The 19,028-nt window shown below is 47.9% G+C and overlaps 1 protein-coding gene across 6 annotated transcripts in view; it reads right to left on the bottom strand.

Annotated features, from left to right (window-relative positions):
* Positions 1-19,028, bottom strand: part of trc (Serine/threonine-protein kinase tricornered) — a 212,279-nt gene that overhangs the window by 133,548 nt on the left and 59,703 nt on the right. For 5 of the 6 annotated variants that reach the window (XM_075886289.1, XM_075886290.1, XM_037420293.2 and 2 more), the window contains exon 3: positions 5,871-6,077. In XM_075886289.1, the coding sequence (XP_075742404.1) occupies positions 5,871-6,077 (207 nt within the window). Of the gene's footprint in view, positions 1-5,870; positions 6,078-8,141; positions 12,408-19,028 lie in introns of those variants that run through there. The other variant, XM_075886291.1, reaches the window with a different exon arrangement.

The following is a 19,028-nucleotide window of genomic DNA, read 5'->3' as shown; positions in this document are numbered from 1 at the left end:
GAACTTCAGAGAATACAAATGATTCAAGGTCATCCAGCGATGTCCTCATTTGCCGACGTTGTGCGTGAAGAAGTGCGGCAAGCGGTTCTTCAACCACAACCTCAGGTACTACAGCGCACAACCGGAGCCTCCGCATCAGTTGTCGTACGCGCAAGTAGTACGACAGGACCTCGAACGCATGAATCGGACGGCTACGACTGCTGTGATGCCTCCGACGTTTTCTCCAAGTACGCCGCTACCAATGCCGGAAGTAAGACCACGTACGAGCGATGTATGGCGCACTGTAGACCGGCGGCCCTTCTGCTACCACTGCGGAGAAGCACGTCACCTTTACCAGGCGTGCCTGTATCGTCGAGCGGGACTGCGAGGTTTTCCAGTCAATGGACCGTGCCCGCGGAACGGTGAATGGCCCTACGAAATCGAAGAGTACTTGTCTTCACGCTATTCACCTCAAGACACGCAACAACAGGAGTCACGTTCGACAACCCCGATGCGCTATAGGTCGCTGAGTCCTCATCCGTCATCAAATATCCGAAGACCACGTTCACCTAGCCCGCGGCGGGAAAACTAGAGCCAGCAACCTCTGGAGGTGAGGCCGCTGATATGCTGACAACTGAAGACCCTCCATTGTTAGCCCGACAGGACGGCTGCAGTTACGCAACGACGGACAAGTGCAGTAGTAGCGACGTTACCTCCGAGATATTAGTCATGATCGACGACGTCGAGGCCATTGTGCTAATAGACACTGGTGCAGACTATTCCGTTGTCAGTCATGCTCCCGCAAAGAAGCTGAAGAAAGTGATGACTGAATAGACTGGACCTCAGATACGTACCGCTGGAGCGCACTTAGTTAGTCCCGTGGGGTTATGCACCACAAGGACAGGAATAAGAGGATTCGTGTATGTCGGCAGCTTTATAGTGCTTCCTGAATGCTCCCGTGAACCGATTATAGGCATGGACTTCTTGCAAACAAACAATGCAGTCATCGACTTGCAAGAGTCCCAGGCTTCGTTATCTACAAAGAATGCCGTCGCCATCTGTCATGCGGAGAAACCAATCGTCCTTCCTCTTCGCATTGTGCACGAAGACGTAACTGTGCCGCCACGTTCCAGAGTGACCGTTCTTGTGAGGAGTGAAGTTCTCCGTGACTGTGACGGATTAGCGGACGGAAACATCGGACTGCTACTAGAAAAAAGACTATGCGTGGCAAGAGGCCTTGTGAGCCTTCGTGATGGATGTGCGCATGTCTTATTAACTAACTTTGGAAATGAGCTGCAGCATATCGCGAAAGGAACATTCGTAGCATGGCTTGCTGAGTATGTGCAAGTCTCACATGTTTGCACTCTTGATAAAGCTTCAGAGACAGTAGATAACGTACTCCAATCAGTATACTCCAATCAGTAGACATTGACCGAGAGCTCTCGTTATCTCAGAAACAACAGATTACTGACCTCATCAGAGAGTTCGCCGAGTGCTTGTCGACCTCGTCAAAAGTCGGACGTACTCCCGTCGCAAAGCACCGCATCGTGGTCGAAGAACACGTGAGACCTGTGCACCAGCGCCCATACCGAGTAGCGCCAAAAGAAAGAGAAGCCATCAAGAACCAAGTGCAGGAAATGCTCAACGATGACGTAATCCAGCCATCCAACAGTCCGTGGGCATCGCCGGTAGTGCTAGTCAAAAAGAAGGACAACACTCTGTGATTTTGCATTGACTACAGAAAGCTGAACCAAGTCACAAAGCGTGATGTTTACCCACTTCCGCGCATCGATGATGCCTTGGATAAGTTACGCAATGCTCACTTCTTTTCATCATTGGATATTGGCAGATCGAGGTTGATGAACGAGATCGCGAGAAGACGGCATTTGTGACCCCAGACGGATTATACGAGTTTGAAGTGCTCCCTTTCGGTTTGTGCTCTGCTCCCGCTATCTTCCAGAGAATGATGGACACTGTGCACTCCGGACTCAAGTGGCAATCGTGTCTCGTCTAGCTCGACGATGTAGTGGTTTTTTCTTCTACCTTCGAGCAGCACATCCACCGACTGAGAATGGTACTGGGTGCTATTCGCGTGGCAGCACTGACCATCAAACCGGAAAAGTGTCACTTTGGATTTCGTCACCTTCGGTTCCTCGGGCACATAGTTAGTGCGGAAGGCGTCCGCCGTGACCCGGAAAAGATTGCAGCAGTTGAAAATTTTCCGAAACCGCAAGACAAAAAGGCTGTCAGACGATTCCTAGGACTATGTGCCTACTACAGACGCTTTGTTGAAAACTTTGCTAAGGTCGCTGAGCCTTTAACATGGCTAACAAAAGAAAGTGTAGCATTCTCTTGGCGGGAAGAACAAGAAGAAGCTTTCTCAGAGTTGCGACGCCGTTTGCACTCTCCTCCAATACTTGCCCATTTTGATGAAGAGGCCGATACAGACATACATAGCGACGCGAGTAACGTTGGTCTGGGTGCCATCCTCGTTCAGAGGCAGAATTGAGAAGAAAAGGTCATCGCTTACGCAAGCCGAACTCTATCGAATGCTGAGTCCAATTACTCAGCGACAGAGGAAGAGTGTCTCGCAGTTATATAGGCCATCAGCAAGTTTCGCCCATACTTCTACAGGAGACCGTTTCGAGCAATCAGTGATCACCATTCATTGTGTTGGCTGGCAAATATCAAGGACCCTTCCGGAAGACTTGCTAGATGGAGCCTGCATCTGCAGGAACATGACATCACTGTGGTCTACAAGTCCAGTCTCAAGCACAACGACGCGGATTGCCTGCCTCGCGCACCTGTTGAGTCTCCATCATCTTACCAAGAACAAGACATCCCATTTCTTGGAGTTCTGAATGTGTCGGAGATGGCTCGTCTTCAGCGAATGGACCCGGAACTACGCCCGCTCATCCATTACTTGGAGGGTCACCAAATTAAGGTACCACGGGTTTTCGACCGTGGATTAACATCCTATGTCCTCTGGAACGACGTCCTATACAAGCACAACTTCGAAAACAGCGGTGAAACGTTTCTGCTTCTTGCACCATCATCACTGCGAGCAGAAATCTTAAAAGCGTGTCATGACGACCCATCGGCTGGCCATATGGGTAGTAGTCGCACTTTGGCCAGAATTCGCCGGAAGTATTATTGGCCAAAATTAAGGGATTCGGTGCACCATTATGTCAAGTCATGTCAGGATTGCCAAAGACGCAAAATACCACCATCGAAACCAGCGGGTCTGTTGCAACCGATAGAGCCACCAAAAGGGCCATTTCAGCAAGTGGGAATGGATTTGCTTGGTCCATTTCCTCCCTCTTCATTGGGAAAGCGCTGGATTGTTGTAGCAACAGACTACATGACTCGATATGCTAAGACATCACCTCTCGCAAAGGGAACAGCAAACGAAGTAGCTCAGTTTTTCGTCACTCAGATTGTACTACGACATGGCGCACTGCAGGTTGTCATTACAGACAAAGGAACAGCATTTACAGCCCGTTTGATGCAGGCTGTTATGAAGCTCACCCACACCGACCATAGAAGGACTACAGCATACCATCCACAAACAAACGGATCAACCGAAAGACTCAACAGAACTCTCGCCGACATGATCTCGATGTATGTGGACGTTGAGCACCAGACATGGGACAGTATTTTGCCTTATACTACATTTGCGTACAATACCGCAGTACAAGAAACGACACACTTCACGCCATTTCAACTTGTTTATGGTCGGGCGGTCACAACGACCTTAGACGCGATGTTAACTGTCAACGATTCGAATGAGAGTGACCCGCACATCGGCAACTTCATACAAAGGGCAGAAGAGGCACAGCAATTGGCAAGGCATCGTATCATTTTACAACAAAGCTCCGACGCAAGTCGCTATAATCTCAAGCGGAGAGACGTACAGTACAACCCCGTAGACAAGGTGTGGGTGTGGACGCCTGTACGCGCACCTGGCTTTCGGAAAAACTGATGCGGCGCTATTTCGGCCCTTACAAAGTACTTCGCCGGTTAGGCACGCTAAACTACAAAGTAATTCCTGAAGGTCAAGTGTGCTCAACCCGACGCAGGAATCACCCAGAAGTCGTACATGTAGTACGAATGAAACCGTACTCCGAAAGGCACTAAACGAGACAACTGATAAATGTGCTCCAGCATCACATCAATACTGCTGTAGAAAACTGTTCGACGTCAGCGTACGCATCGGGACGATGCGTTTCGGGAGGGGGACTAATGCCGCATGTTGTTAGGCACCTGCTGAAGTCTTGCAACGCTTCCTGCTGCTATGAATTTTGCCACACCAACGGACAAGCCAAACGCGCCAAGCTATAAATGCGCCATGCAACGCTGGCTGCACGTGTCACCACACCACGCGCTGGAAAAAGAAGGCTGGCAGTTTTCGAAGGAACGGCACGCGGGGAGATGCGAAAGAAGAGGTTGACGAGGTTTTCTCTAGCGAGCTCAGGACAATCCTTGTGTGTTTAGTTGACGGCACAAGTTCGCCATGAATAAATAGCTGTTTTAGCTTCCAGCGTTGTATTTGTTCGTTATAATATTGCACTTTAGAGCAGCATTTCTCTTTTGGAGCAGTTTGGAGCAATTGGAGCAGCACTTCTATCCCTTCTGTTGTCTAGGGATAACACTTACAAGTGCTTCCACGGGGGCTACTTGGCATGGCAGGGCAAAGTGAAACGATTCCACTGTCTAGCAAGTCAAAATGAGTCCTCAAACCAGTTCATCACTGGCACAGCTGGGAGAAACTCAAGTACCCTGTTAGTGAGGTACGCAAGAGGCTCACCTCGCACCACTCATCATTCTCTCATGTGCAGAGAGTGCATCCTCTTCTCTTAAATTTATTATTTACATTTTCATGCAATGAGTGGTGACACTGCATTATAGGTTGTCTAAGTTACATGCCATGGCCAAACTGCATGCAAATGGTACACACAAGTCCCAACACAGCTCTTTCATGATGAGGGGAACACTATTTTGCGTTCAGAACTATTCGTGCACATCACCACTCCAGGCTTCATTCTTGGTGAGTAGCCAATTTCATTTTCTTCAAGAACACTCAAATGCACTCCCATTTCTGTTGAAGAGAAAAAAAATGGTGCGAAGAAATACTGCAGCCAATGAAATAACCTTCATGCGGTTCTAACGCGAACATCGCAGTGATAACGCATGCAAAGATCTTCTATAGAGATCGGTGTACGCAAGCAAGCTTGTCCAGCTAGTCATGAAAGCACTGGTTTCCTGTTGAAGGCACGCAACTACCTCTCGGGCACCTATCATGTGATGGCAACTGCCGGCACATTTCACCTCTGCTCGCGCTGGGTTTGTTAGCACAGCTTGTGCGCCTTCACTCACGCACTGATTATACGATGCAAAGGGTGAAGATATCGATTTGGACTTCATGCAGGACATCATCCTGGCAGCAGAAATGTTTCTTGAGGGTTCAGATAATTGCTATCACAATAAGACAACACACCACGTCTTGTGAAACGAAAAAAAAGGTCTTTAAAAAGCTCTGATACTGAGAGATTCTTATTTGCTTAGCCGCAATATCTTCACCAAGGCCACATTCAATACAACCTAAGCTACCTAGTATCTTAGCAAACAATTAGCTTGCAGTGCCTGACATGGTATTGTTGTGAAAAGAAAATACACACCGTCAAGCTGACCAAGCATCAGCAAACAGCAAGGTGCTCTAGCATTCAGCACTTGGGAAAAAGCACAAAACAAGCTGCAGTAGGTGAAAGCTCGACAAAAACACAAACCATGTCATTGTGACGACACAAGCCTCGCAATTACTGGCACAGTGATCGTCTAAGCTGGCAAAATAAAGCGACATAGTGTTTACCAAATACCAATGCGGCACTCACCTGTTCTTTTTCAAGCATATCAGCTTTGCGAAGTATCTTCATGGCATAGACGTGGCCCGTGTCGCGCTTCTGGACCAACCGGACCTCACCAAATGCGCCCCGACCAATCACCTTGAGTGGCTCAAAGTCTTCAACACCTAGTCGCGAACGCTTCAGTCGCAGGAACTCTGTTTCTTTCAGCGAGTGCTGCATCCGCTTCTCTTTCTTCTGCATTCGCAAGAAAATAATGGTGTCATCATTATTAATGCTGTTTCATCATCACCTTAACAGCCACCTCCCTGTTACTCCAAAGGCCATCTGGAAACAAATGCCATCGAGCCATGATTACATCAAATTACAAGTCATCTGTACACCCAGTTCCAACATCATCAAGGCAGTTGCTTTTTCTACCAAAGGTGCAGGCAGTTCTATATACAAATTACAAGTCATCTGTACACCGAGTTCCAACACCATCAAGGCAGTTGCTTTTTCTACCAAAGGCGCAGGCAGTTCTATATACAAGTTTTCACAAGCAGTGCCACCATGTAAGTGTTATGGCCGTCAAGAACCATAGCTGAGTGTGCATGTTGCTGGCATCAGCAGATCTTGCTGTTCGGACTTCACAGCAATGTCAACAAAAAATGTTTGAAGACACCCGAAATTCACCTTGAAGAGTCGAATGCTATAGCGAAAGTTCTTCTCAACCACTCGCCTGGTTTCATTTCTCAGAGAACACCAGAACCATGGCGCAAGGAAAGGAACACCTGTGCTAGTCAGATTGGTCATTTAAAGCTATCCTAGACTGCTGGCTGCAAGTACAGTTGACCAATATGCCGTAATTTTTCCACTTGTGCAAGATACCCACTACGCATCAGTAAGGCAGATGCAGGGCTGCTCACTTTGTCGATTCTTTGACTGATGTAGATTAAATACTTTGTAATGAATGGGCCTTTAAACTGCCCCCTTATTGTACAATTAACATGCTTGCACATCAGGTTTGATTTGACGCTCCACCCATGTAACTCCTTGCACTACATGACATTCATGTAAGGCTCTTTTTTTTTTAAACAAAGCAGTTCCAAACAGTGGCATAGCTCAGTGGTGGAACACACAGAAGACCTAAATTCAATTCACCCTATAACCAAATATTATGATCATCGATTTACTTGCATGGACCTAGATTTTTGCTCATAGACAATGCTTATTTTTCACTCCCTGTTGTTGACGCTGGAATTTTTGCAAAAGGACGCGTTTAGGCGGAGAAGAGAGAACACAACTTCATTGTCATCAGACTTAAGGAGGCAGGTTATCAGCTAGGCTTAATCCCGTGGCCACCTCCTCTGCCCTTTGTACGGCCTGGAGCTGAACGGGCAGGTTGGTGGAGGTTAGAACTGCCTCCCACCCCTCTGGTGAGGGAGTGGCTAGGAGATCGAGAGAGGGGGATCTTCCTTGCAGGCCCAGGGAATGTGAGTGGCTATTGAGCCACAATGCAAGCAATGCGGATCAATTGTGTTGGGGTAAATACGTGCATAAATGTATGGGCACAAGAATGAATGTGTTTGCAAGTGGCACCTGATAACCTCCTGGCGCTTTTATTTTTATTTATTTTTTGTACATACTGCACGCCCTAACCGGGCCCATGCAGGAGTGGATACATAGAGGTAACATGAAACACAATAACGCTCCACAAAAGAAAAAAAAAAGAAAGTATTGATACACATAGGATACTTCATGATTCACATGTATACATTTTTTGAAAAATCAATCTCTTCTAGACAGTTGACAAAAGATTCTAGCGTAGAACAATTCACAGCATTGACTGGTAACCTAATCCAAAAACTAATGGCCATTGGTAATAAAGAATACTTATGTGTATTGACACGACTAGCAGGTTGAAAAATGACCTTGTTATGGTTTGTCCTGAGTGAGTGTTTAAATGGGTCCTGTAAGTACAGATTGCACGGTATCTTAAAATGACCATGATAAAGTAAGTAAAGGAATTTTAACCTAGAAATTATTCTTTGTTTGGAAAGTGGCTGAAGATTCACTCTATGGATTAGGTCGGGAACACTTGAATGCCGCGAATAATTAGAGTAGATGAACCGTGCAGCTAATTTCTGAACGCGTTCAATTTTGTCTATTAGGTGTTGTTGGTGGGGACACCATATTATGTTGGCATATTCTAAGGCAGGGCAAATAAGAATAGTTAGCTCGTAGTGTGAGGGTGGTTTTGACTGCCTCGAAAGACGGTAATATACTGTGTGATGTCATGGTAAGATGTCAAGGCTTCACCAGGGTTTCCTGAATCAGAAGCGGGTACCGCCGCTCGACCGACGAATCCTCGAGCATATAGGTGAGCCACCTCGTTCCCTGGGTTCTCTGCGTGAGCCGGCACCCATACCAGCTCATTGGAGCATACAGTGTCTTCCTCAGCATCTGTAAGGAGTCTGGGCAAGATGCGAGTCAAAAAAGACTTCTTTCGAAACTTACATATTTTTCATTTTTGTTTGCTTTGACAAGTACAGTTTATCTACTTTCGCAACACACACAAAAAAAACTACGGTTTCAATTAAACTCAAAGTAGGCCTAAATCGCTTTTCAAAAGCAAAAAGTGGGTAGTATAAACTAAAAGGAACTCATTGCCTAAAGTCCTCTGGAAATTGTCACCTGGCTACTTGCATTGGATTTCACTTGAGCTGTTCCCTAAAGCCACAAGCTCAAAACAACCATGATTGCCAAGCTCTTGTGGTGGAAAAAAATCATCTTAAAAAAAATACCTTTAGTGCATAGATGAGCGTTCACTTACACCTTGCAGATGAGTTTTTCTCAAGATCCATTTTCAGGCAACTTCTTGAGTGTAGAGCTTTTATTTTTTGTACTTCTGATAGCCCGATTGGGATGAAATTTTGCCCACATAATCTTCAACATGTAAGTAGAGTAAGCATCTCCTTTAAAATTTGATATCATCCTATATGGCTACTGTGAACCCAAAGTGCACAATTAGTATGGGATGAAAACCCTGTTGCATTCTCACATCACAATTTTTCATGTCCAATAATATGTTTTATATGCACTTTCATGATAGTTATTTCCATTCTACAGCTAATGTACAGTAATGTAAGCAATTAATGGCTGACAGCCATAAATGTTTCCAAAACCAACTACTATACGTTGCAGATTATTTTGGCATAAAACTAAAAGTGTGCAACTTACTATAAAAACATAACTACATATTTGAAATCAGCACAAAAGCCTATAAATACAGCAACAATTTCATTGTCCTAGGTTACAGATTAACGGAGCCTTTTTTTTCTCACTGCACCTCCCCTTAACACTGCCGTGTTAATTAAACCAGCAGTTTGAGCTATTCTAGTAGATATTATTACATGCCATCGCGAATATGAAAGAATGCTTGAGCAAGATGACAAGGACGACAACTTCAAAAGCTCCCAAGCTCTTGCTGCTGGTCCGCCATCTTGGCTGCAGCTACTTCTCCCCACGTTGTAAATAGAGCATGGCATCTTGGTGAAGGCATCTTGGTGGTGGAGAAGAGAAGGAAGTAAAAGGCAAAAATGATTTGTGCAAGTCCCGTCATGAGACGGAGAAATAGTCAGTTGAAGCATAGCGATTGACACCAAAAGATCGCAAGTGTGGGCAAGGATGGCAAGGGTCATGCTTGCAAATTAACAAGTTTGCGGGCATGACATGCCATTGGCTCACACAGCACAAAGTGTGTTACATTGTTGTGCTGTTTGGATTTGCCGATTGCAGTTGTTGTCTACCGAGCTTCAGGTTGTTGTGCATCGAGATAAAAGAAATCGAAATTGAGCTGTCAACTTCTTTTCGGCAAGTGCTTTTTGATATCAACAGGTTCCTGCTTATTGAACACCTGACCGAACGAGCTTGCACTAAAAAATATCCACGAACAATTGCAATTTCTGTGGTAATTATAGCCCGACTTTATCCCAGTCGTGTCCATTAGGGCATCAATAGCCCACTATTGATGGTTTAAGCTGATGCTTTTGAGACATTCTATGCGGTTTATGAACAAGCTGCTGCACCATCCGATAGTTTCCTTCCTGTTGTTCTTTTTTTTTTCTATGGGGGTTTTTATTTTTGTGCATGCTCCGAAGTTGTGCGATCATCTAAGTAAAAAGCAAACATGGCCATGAGTGAACTGCTAAAGACTACAGGTATCGGTATTCTAGGCTGTTCATGGCTGATTTTAGCCAGACCTTGATAACGAAAAGAATGAAGATGCAAACCAGCCTAGCATACGAGTGAGCTTCCCTTTCTGCCATCTCAGTTCATTTCCTAGCACAAGCCTACCAGGATGGAAACTTACAGAAACTGAGAAATACAGTAATACCTCGTTAACTAAGTCGAAAAAACCAGAGAAAATTTCGAGATAAGCAAAGCTGCGCTAATTGCCAGGAAAAATGAGAGCTTTTCAGAAAAATAACAATATGTACCGGCTCTTCAGCAACAGTTTCTAATCTTCCTTCTCCTTCTTGTGCAGCTTTAAAATAGAAAAAAAAATAGCAGAAGAGAGACTTTAACGGGCTGGGTTTTGCAGCACTGCCATTTCACTTAGCAGAGAAAGTCTGCCTAATGCTCGCCTGCTTGCGGTTGTACTCAGACCTAGAAAGGCGTCCTCCAGCTGCTTGACGCCTCGCATAAGTCAATCTTTCATGCCGCCGCATTTGACCTTATTTCAACGCCATACAACCAACGCCGCTTCAAAGTTTGAGAACTTTGACCCTGGAACCCGCTTTTTCTGGCTGGAGAAGCTCTTCTGAAATACATCGAGCACCTTCCGATTGTTTTTCAGCACCATCGAAAATGAAGACAAAGGAATGCCGAATTTCTTTGCGACGCTCGATTTCGTTCGGCCTCTCTTCTCCACTTCCTTAGTTAGGGCAACCTTTTTTCTTTTTCCTTTTTTTTTTTTAGCATTTGACGCCATGCTTGCTGCCCCCACACTAAGTTGCCGCTCCTCACAGTCAGCTAAAAATCTGTACCGCTCGGTTTGCGCAGATGAACGAAAATCACACCTCAGGGAAAATCACGAACACTGCACTCACAGTCAGCGTAAAAACCGTACCACGAGGTTTGGGTTGATGAATGTAAACCACACCGCAGGAAAAATCATGTGCACTGCACAAAGCTAACGAGACAAACTACACCAAGGATGGGCAGAGGGCCTCCCTTCTCAGCGGATGTGTGATCATGATGATGATTTATGCGGCCCTTCCCTTTGTAGCGGGCGATCAACGGTGTTTCCGGATTCTGGCCAATAAAAAAACAGAAAATAATAAATAAAAGAACGAAAAAACTCGTAGAGCTATGTCAGGTGTTTGTCTGCACCTATGGTGTCACTGTTCGCTGCTGCTCAATGATCGAGGCACTTGCCTGCCACCATCTCTCCAGACGCCTTTTCGCAGCAGCAACCGCTTCCAAATGTGGGTGCTCCTCTGGTTTCTGGAAACACAACGATATCGCAGCCTGCATTCAGCTTCGTCTGGGGCGTTGCCCGCAGTTGCTGAGTTTTCTCAATTTTCTGCAGCCTGTCTGCTGGTGTGAAGCACGTTGGAGTGTAGACCCGGACAATCAAGCACAATGTGATCAAGCTCTTCTGTGCAGTTACACAGCAGGCATTTCGTGTCCAAGTTTTCCACATACTTTGCCCACAGGGCTCGTGTACACAGCACCCCGCTGCGCACCTCAAACAGCAGCACACTTACGCTAGAATTGCATTACAGGGGTTCCTTGCTGATGATCTCCTTGCTCGCACAGTGGGTTGTTAGTGCCGACTTTGCCAGAGCCCGTGTGTGCCACCTTCTGAGCTCCGCCTTCTTCCATATTTATCTGACCCGCCTCGTTGTGGTGGCTCGGTCAGACTGACGGTTGGCGTCCCGTATCGCTCAGCCAGCCGCCGGGTCCAGGTGACCCACTTGGTGTTCACGCTTCGAAGGTGCAGGTATTTTTACACCTCCCGGGCTCAGTGGCCATCCGGCAGACCACTAAGGTGGAGCTCGTACGCCAGCTTCACTGTCTCTTTGCGGGCCTCAAAGGATGACCGCTAAATGTCTCCCTGTATAGCTTCATTTTGGTGTGCCACCGTGTACTCCCAAAGCAGTGCAGCCAGCCTCTCTCTGTCGGGTCTCCAGTGCCAGTCTTGTTGACGCGGCCATGCAGACCACCACATTGCCAAAAGTCAGCACTGAGACGGCAACGCACTTCCACAGCTCCTGGACCACTTTGTATCGACTAAATGACCATAGGGCCCTCGAATGCAGAAAGGCACACCGGGCAGCCACCTTTGCTCGGAGCTCCTCTTTATACGCTTAGGTGTAACTAATCGTTGCCAACACTATTATCCCCAGGTACTTGCAAGTCCCTACCCAAGCAATGCTGTTACCTTGCAACTGCACTGGAGGAATATGCTCTGCTTCTCCCGATGGGAAGTGCATAGCCGGCGACTTATTCCCACTGAATCTCAGCCCAAGTCTGTTGCCTTCCTCTGTGTATATGTAAAGAAGAGATCGAAGCTCGGCCACGCTTTCAGCCATCAGCACTATGTCATCCGCACGAAAGAGGCCAGGCAGTCTTCTATTGCACGACACTGCCTGTTCCGTGTAACTGAGGTTGAAGCCAAGGCCGCTTTCTGTCAGACGCCTTTTCATTCCAATTATGTATATCATGAAAAGGAGTGGTGACATTAGACAACCCTGCCACAGGCCCCCGAGTAACCTCAATTGGTTGGGTGGTCAGGTTGCCCATCGCATGACTGCTGCTATGTCTGCATATAGTCCTTGGAGCATGCTTAACCATTTTGCCGTGAGCACATTGAGCACATGACCTCCTTGAGCACAGGAAAACGCTACGAGCGCGCGACGGGAGCGGACGCGCGTCACATCGGCTCCCGCTCTATTCGTGAGGACCGGTGGAACCCTGGTTCACACTTCATCAAGATTAATCTTATCTTCTTCGTAACATTGTTCTTCACTATAAGACACCTCTCTCATCCAGGTGGGCCAATTTTGGGGCATCTTATGTCCCCTTGTTGACCTGACCTCGTGGAAGCTACGCTCGCCCGACCAAGCATTGCACCGAACGCTGACTGCCTCGGAACTTCTCCGCGGCCGCAGCCACAGATGACGGCCACCACTCTCCTTAGATATGATCCCATGACGTTGGCATGGAAAGAAATTTCTACCCCAGTGCCCGAAAACTCCGTTCCACCAACGTATATCGTGGATGAAGGACTGTTCACCGTGGTGGCCCTCCGCAAGCGTCGCCAGCAATCTAAAGCTACCAATAAGGCCGCGTCCGCAAACATACCACCTGAGAAGAAGACATTCGTGTATTGTGGCGGCCTACTGCTGTGCCCCGCATTGCTGCAGAAGACTTCACCATCGTGTTGAAGCCTCGTGTCACGGTGGTTCTCAAAGCTACTTTTCAACCAGGTGAACTAGGCGCCAAGCTCACCTCATACGTGAACACTACCTTGAGTGACTCTATCAGTGTGTGGCCCATGTGGGAGCAAAACATCATTGTTGTCTCAACCGAAAACATCAACTCTGCGAACCTTCTCTCTCGAGAATTCTCACTCGAAACATCACAAGGTCCCCTACCAGTGATCGGCCACACCAAAATCAGTGGGAAAGTGTTCCGTGGCGTCATTACGGTGCACGAGCAGGAGACCTCGCATCCATTGGCGTAGTGGAAGCATCGCTTTCATAAGAAAGCTTGGCAAGACTTCGGTGGCCCTTATAACTTTCGAGGGCCGCCACGTGCCACGTTTCATGCACTACAACAGCGTTGTGACACCAGTACACGAATATAAATGCACCATTCCAGCCTGCTACTGCTGTTGTACGGTGGGCTACCCGGTGGAGCTCCCCATCCGAACGACCAACGCTGCGGCCATTGTGGTCAAGTTGTGGATGCTTCTGAGAAGGAGATAACACCGCACGAGTGCAAGCCATCGTGTCTGGTGTGCGGTGAGGGACACCTCACGGATCCCAGGCCTGCAAAGCAAGGTTTCGCCGCCTGCAGCAGCTGGGCGGGCATCATGGCAGTTGCGGCTTGTCGAAGCAGTAGTCAACGCCCAAGACATCTGCCATCGTGCCAGAAAGATGTCAGCCGGGAGCTACCAACCAAGTCACGAAGAGCCCTGCTACTGGAGGAACCAGTCAACAGGCACCACCTCCACCTAAGACACCATCACAGCAAACGTCATTCAAGACACCTGACCAGGGTGCCCCCGGGCTCCAATCTGAGGTCGTTCCACTGATCTGACTAATCTGACTGATCCCGCCACCCGCAAGCGGCCGAATAAGAAAACTGCTTCTCAGGTAGGCAACGGGGTGAGGGCTGCCTCCTCCTCCTCTTGTTCTTCCTTCCGTGCCTCCTCCCCCGTATTCCTCGAGCTCAAACAAGAGCTTGCTGTGCTGCGGGCACAGAAGGCGCAGCTTCAAGCCAAAATTGCCGCCTTGGAGATAAGTAGTCCACCAGTTCCCCCCCCCCCCCCCCCCCCGCCCATCACTTCCCACCAATATTACAACTCCCGCTCCAAAACCGATGCCCATGTGCACCATTCCTTCCGTCTCGGAGCCTTATAACACTGAAGAGCGATTTCAGGCTATTGAAAGTACTATGACCGCTTCAATGACACAACTCACCGCCATAAGCAGAAGCCTGGAAACTCTTTTCAACACTGTTACCCAACAGGTGACGAGTAACATTAAAACTTGGCTCCATGGCGTAAACCCTCGAAGCCGAAGGGCTAACCCTTTGAAGGACTTTAATCGTCCCTTTAAGTTTTCACACGCCATCAGCCTCGCTGAAACCTCTGAGGACTCCGAGCTCCCACTTGCACAGGGCGCCGAAGTAGGGGTAGAGTCCCTCCCAGCCATTCCAAATTCTCAATATGGCAACTCATCTTAACTGCTCCACATCGCCACACCGAAAACCTCAGTTACTCTCTTTAATTCAATGGAACTGTAGAGGCTTCAAGGATAGGGCCAAACAGGCCCATTTCCGGCTCTATCTTGAAACATTTGAGCACCTGTGCGCCGTCATTGCCCTTCAAGAGCCCGGCAACGCCGTGCGCCTCTCAGGTTATAACACTTTTCAACGGGACCCATTCACCTGCCTTCTTGTTCATAAAACCTTGACTACGCAAGAGGTCGACCTCGAAATTTCAATACCGTACTCGTACACTATGGTCATGGTTCTTCCCCTGCACAGAACCGACCCCCCAGTGCACATCCTTAATATTTATTGCAAACCTAAACTCAAAAACATCACATTCGCTGACATCTTCAGCAGGGCACTGAAGCTCGCCGGGCATGACCCCCTTTTGTTAGTGGGTGACTTCAATAGCCCCTAGAAGGCTTTGGGGCTATGGCAACAAAGACGCGGGTGGAAGGAAACTTGCAGAGCTACCTTCCACGCTGAACATGACTCTTCAAACAGACCCCGCGCAACCAACTCGTGTAGGTAACTCTGTCAACCGGGGCACCTGCTCCGACCTAACATTCACGAAAAACATCAGACACGCAGACTTGTTCAATACTGAGGAAACCCTCGGTAGTGAGTACTGCATTCTCAACACTACATTTTCTACACGACCCTTACAACGCCCCATCGCACAGGCTCACCTACCAAAGTGGGAAGCCTTCCGGCAGTCCTTACCTGACTCTCCCATCCTGGAGATCAATTATTCCCAGTGGGCTCACTCTGTGCTCAATACACTAAGAAACACAATACCAAAATACAACTCACGGATAGTCATCCGGATGTAGATAACCATCTCCTTTATCTTTGGGAGGCTCGTCGCAGCCTCCACAACACAACTAGCCCTATCACTACGGGACCAATATCTTTGCACTCAGCAGGACACGCAAGGCTCCGCGTAAGGCTATGCAGGCAGAGAGAATTCGGCCCTGGATGCTCCTTTCCAGTTACACGACCTTCGCGCTGCTCTTGCCAAAATGAGGCGAGGTACGGCTTCCGGGCGAGACAAAATTACCGTTAAAATGCTGGCAAATCTACCCGATGCAGCGGACCAGTGGCTTCTTGACTATATTACTGCAATGTGGTTCGGAAAAACGCCCCTCCCACTAGACTGGAAAACGTCTCTAGTAACCTTTATTCCAAAGTCAAAAAAACCGATTAACACTCAGAATCTCAAATCCATTTCGCTTACTTCTTGTGCAGGGAAGCTAATGGAAACTATGGTCAGAGATCGTGTCTCTCTCTTCTTGGAAGAGCGCCACATTTTCGCCGATTCTATGCATGGCTTCAGGCCCAAGAAATCTTCACAGGACATACTCCAACAACTACACCACGAAGTACCTAATCCCGTAGAAGACCCCCACAAGGACAAGGTCATTCTAGCGCTTGACCTTAAAGGAGCCTTCGATAACGTCAAGCACAAAGTCATCTTAGCTCACCTAAGTGCCACCAACTGCGGCGAGCGCACCTTCAACTACATCCGAAACTTTCTTGCTGACAGAGCTGCGTACATTCGCATCCAAGATCAGGAATACGACCCCTATCCCCTGGGCACACGAGGCATACCACAGGGCACTGTGTTGTCGCCTCTGCTGTTCAACTTAGCTATGGCACAGCTTCTGGCCCGCTTGGCTGCTGTCAAAGGGGTAAAGCATGCGCTTTATGCCGACAACATCACTCTGTGGGCTACAACAGGATGCCTGGGCAGCATGGAGGACAGCCTGCAAACCGCAGCCCATATAGTGGACGAATATGCGGTGTACTGCGGCCTCCAGTGTTCCCCACAGAAGTCCGAATTCGTGCACCTTCGACCATCCGTGAAGTGCACTTCGTTTATCAACCTTTCCCTGCATAGTGGACCTATTAATGAGGCACAGAAGATCCGTGTCCTTGGACTCCCCATTCACAAACACCGCAGGGTCGAGACAACACTTCACAAGCTGCGCAAGTTTGGAGAACGGTGGGCCGCATGGTCCGCTGAGTCTCCAACAAGCGGGGATGTCTCAAAAGCAAGGCTGCGCTTCGTCTCGCACATGCTTTTGTCACTAGTCACATCCTTATGCGACTCCATATCTGCATTTACGGAAGCACGATGAAGATTCCTTGGAGGTCACCCTTCGCAAAATTGTCAAGAGAGCCCTAGATCTCCCAATCACTACATCCAATGCAAAACTTCTTGCGTTGGGAGTGGTAAACACCTATCGAGAGCTCCGGGAGGCTCACCTAACAAATCAATACACGCGTCTGGCGCAGACCCCGTCCGGCAGACGACTCCAAGATCGCCTACACATTCGGCATCAATTCTACACAAAGGAGCGGGTACGAGTGCCCAAACATTGGAAATACGCGATTCATGTTTGACCCCTCCCCACCAATATGTGTGAGTCGCACGCTGACCGTCGATAGGCGCGGGCTCTTGCTCTCCGGCGCCAATTCGGCTGTAAACAAAACGTATTTTACACGGACATCGCCTGCCCTTACCGCGGGGGTTGGTATACGGCCGCCGTGGTCCTCCACTGTCCTTCCGTGCAACCAATGCTACCTATGCTGAAGAGGTGACCATAGCTGTGGTTATGTCACACGACAGTTCTCAAATTATATCATCAGACTCCATCAAACTCTAAAGGAGCTTGCCAAAATTTTCAACTGGGATGGATCACACCCCTAGCTGCCAAAATTCCTAAATCTTGTCTGCAAGTAGGTTACCCCTCTCCGCGTTTAATAATCTGGACTCCTGGCCATCATGACCTCGCAGGCAATGAGGTGGTGCACGCTGCCGCCTGCGCACTCATTCCCCGGGCCACTGCCTCGCCCACCTCTCCTAACTTATAAAGAGATAATTACCTATTACCGGGACTCCCACCGCCATTTTCCTCCGCCCTGCAAAGGACTTAGGAAGGCAGACGAGAGAATTCTTCTCCGGCTATTTACCAATACTTTACTGTGCCCGGCAGTGCTTAAACACTTTGACTCTTCCTTTTCCGGCATCTGCCAGTACTGTGCAGAGGTGGCTGACACCTACCACATGGTATGGGCATGCCAGCTCAATCCTTCTTTACCCCCGAACCCAAATCCAACAAGAGAGGACTGGGAGGCGGCCCTGCTCGGTTGCCAGGACCTTGCGGCCCAACGAGCCATAGTGCGGCGTGCAAGGACAGCGGCCACGACCGATGGTGTCCCTGGCTGGGGACTCCACCTAGTACTGCAGGGAGGCTGACCCACTAGAGGCTGGTCTCCCTAGCAACCTGTGTTTTTTTTTTTTTCTAAATAAAAGTTTACTACTACTACTATTAACTACTCCTTGAGCACATGAGCGGCTACAGGGTTGCTTGACAAAGTTGATATGTCGCTGGGCTGAGACTTCATGCACTTTGCGTTCGCAGAAAGCATCGACGTAATGGCCGGCACGGATAAAAAAAAAAAAAAAAATCAACGAACTTCAGGCAAGGCAGCATCGCGCGAATCTTCTGAAATAGTCCGGCAGCAGATTTTCCATTCCACTCTCAGTCAAGATTACGAGTTATCCGCAATCCAACCCAAAAATACTGCGAGATAAAGGGAAAAGTATACATGGGGCGTATAGGAAAATGTTCAGTGCCATGGAAGATTTTGACTTAGCCGATTTTTCGAGATAAGAGAGTACGAATGAGATATTACTGTAAAGTGCACCTAGAAAACCAAGCAGAAACAAGTTTCCTTCAAGACATGCCCCATTACACTACACCTTACACTGAGGAACTGCTTTAGAGCGTATCATGTTTATAGTAGTGGTTACAGTAACTCCTGTCAGCGAAGTCCTCTCCACTAAAAAATTTTAAATTTTCCTGCAATGCCACCTATATTATGACAGCACATGATGTATATCATAATTTGTTATTTTTTTAGTCGATTAATTTATTGATTCATAGGTGGGGTTTAACGTCCCAATATCACCATACGATTATGAGATGTGCTGAAGTGGTGGGTTCCAGAAAGATTGACCACCTAGGGTTCTTTAATGTGCACCAAAACCACAGCCCAAATTCCATCCCGAAGGGTTATTACAAACTTCGTGCAGTTATGCCCCACAACCTTCAATTTAGAAATCTACATTGTTTGCATAACATACATCTTGTAAATAACTCTATGCAGAAAAATCTCGTTCTGCTTTAATTT

The sequence above is a fragment of the Rhipicephalus microplus genome, chromosome 2, assembly GCF_043290135.1.
Source record: "Rhipicephalus microplus isolate Deutch F79 chromosome 2, USDA_Rmic, whole genome shotgun sequence".
Taxonomy (NCBI): Eukaryota; Metazoa; Arthropoda; class Arachnida; order Ixodida; family Ixodidae; genus Rhipicephalus; species Rhipicephalus microplus.
Note: the sequence above shows the minus strand (reverse complement) of the source record. Positions and strands in the feature narration are given on the sequence as shown.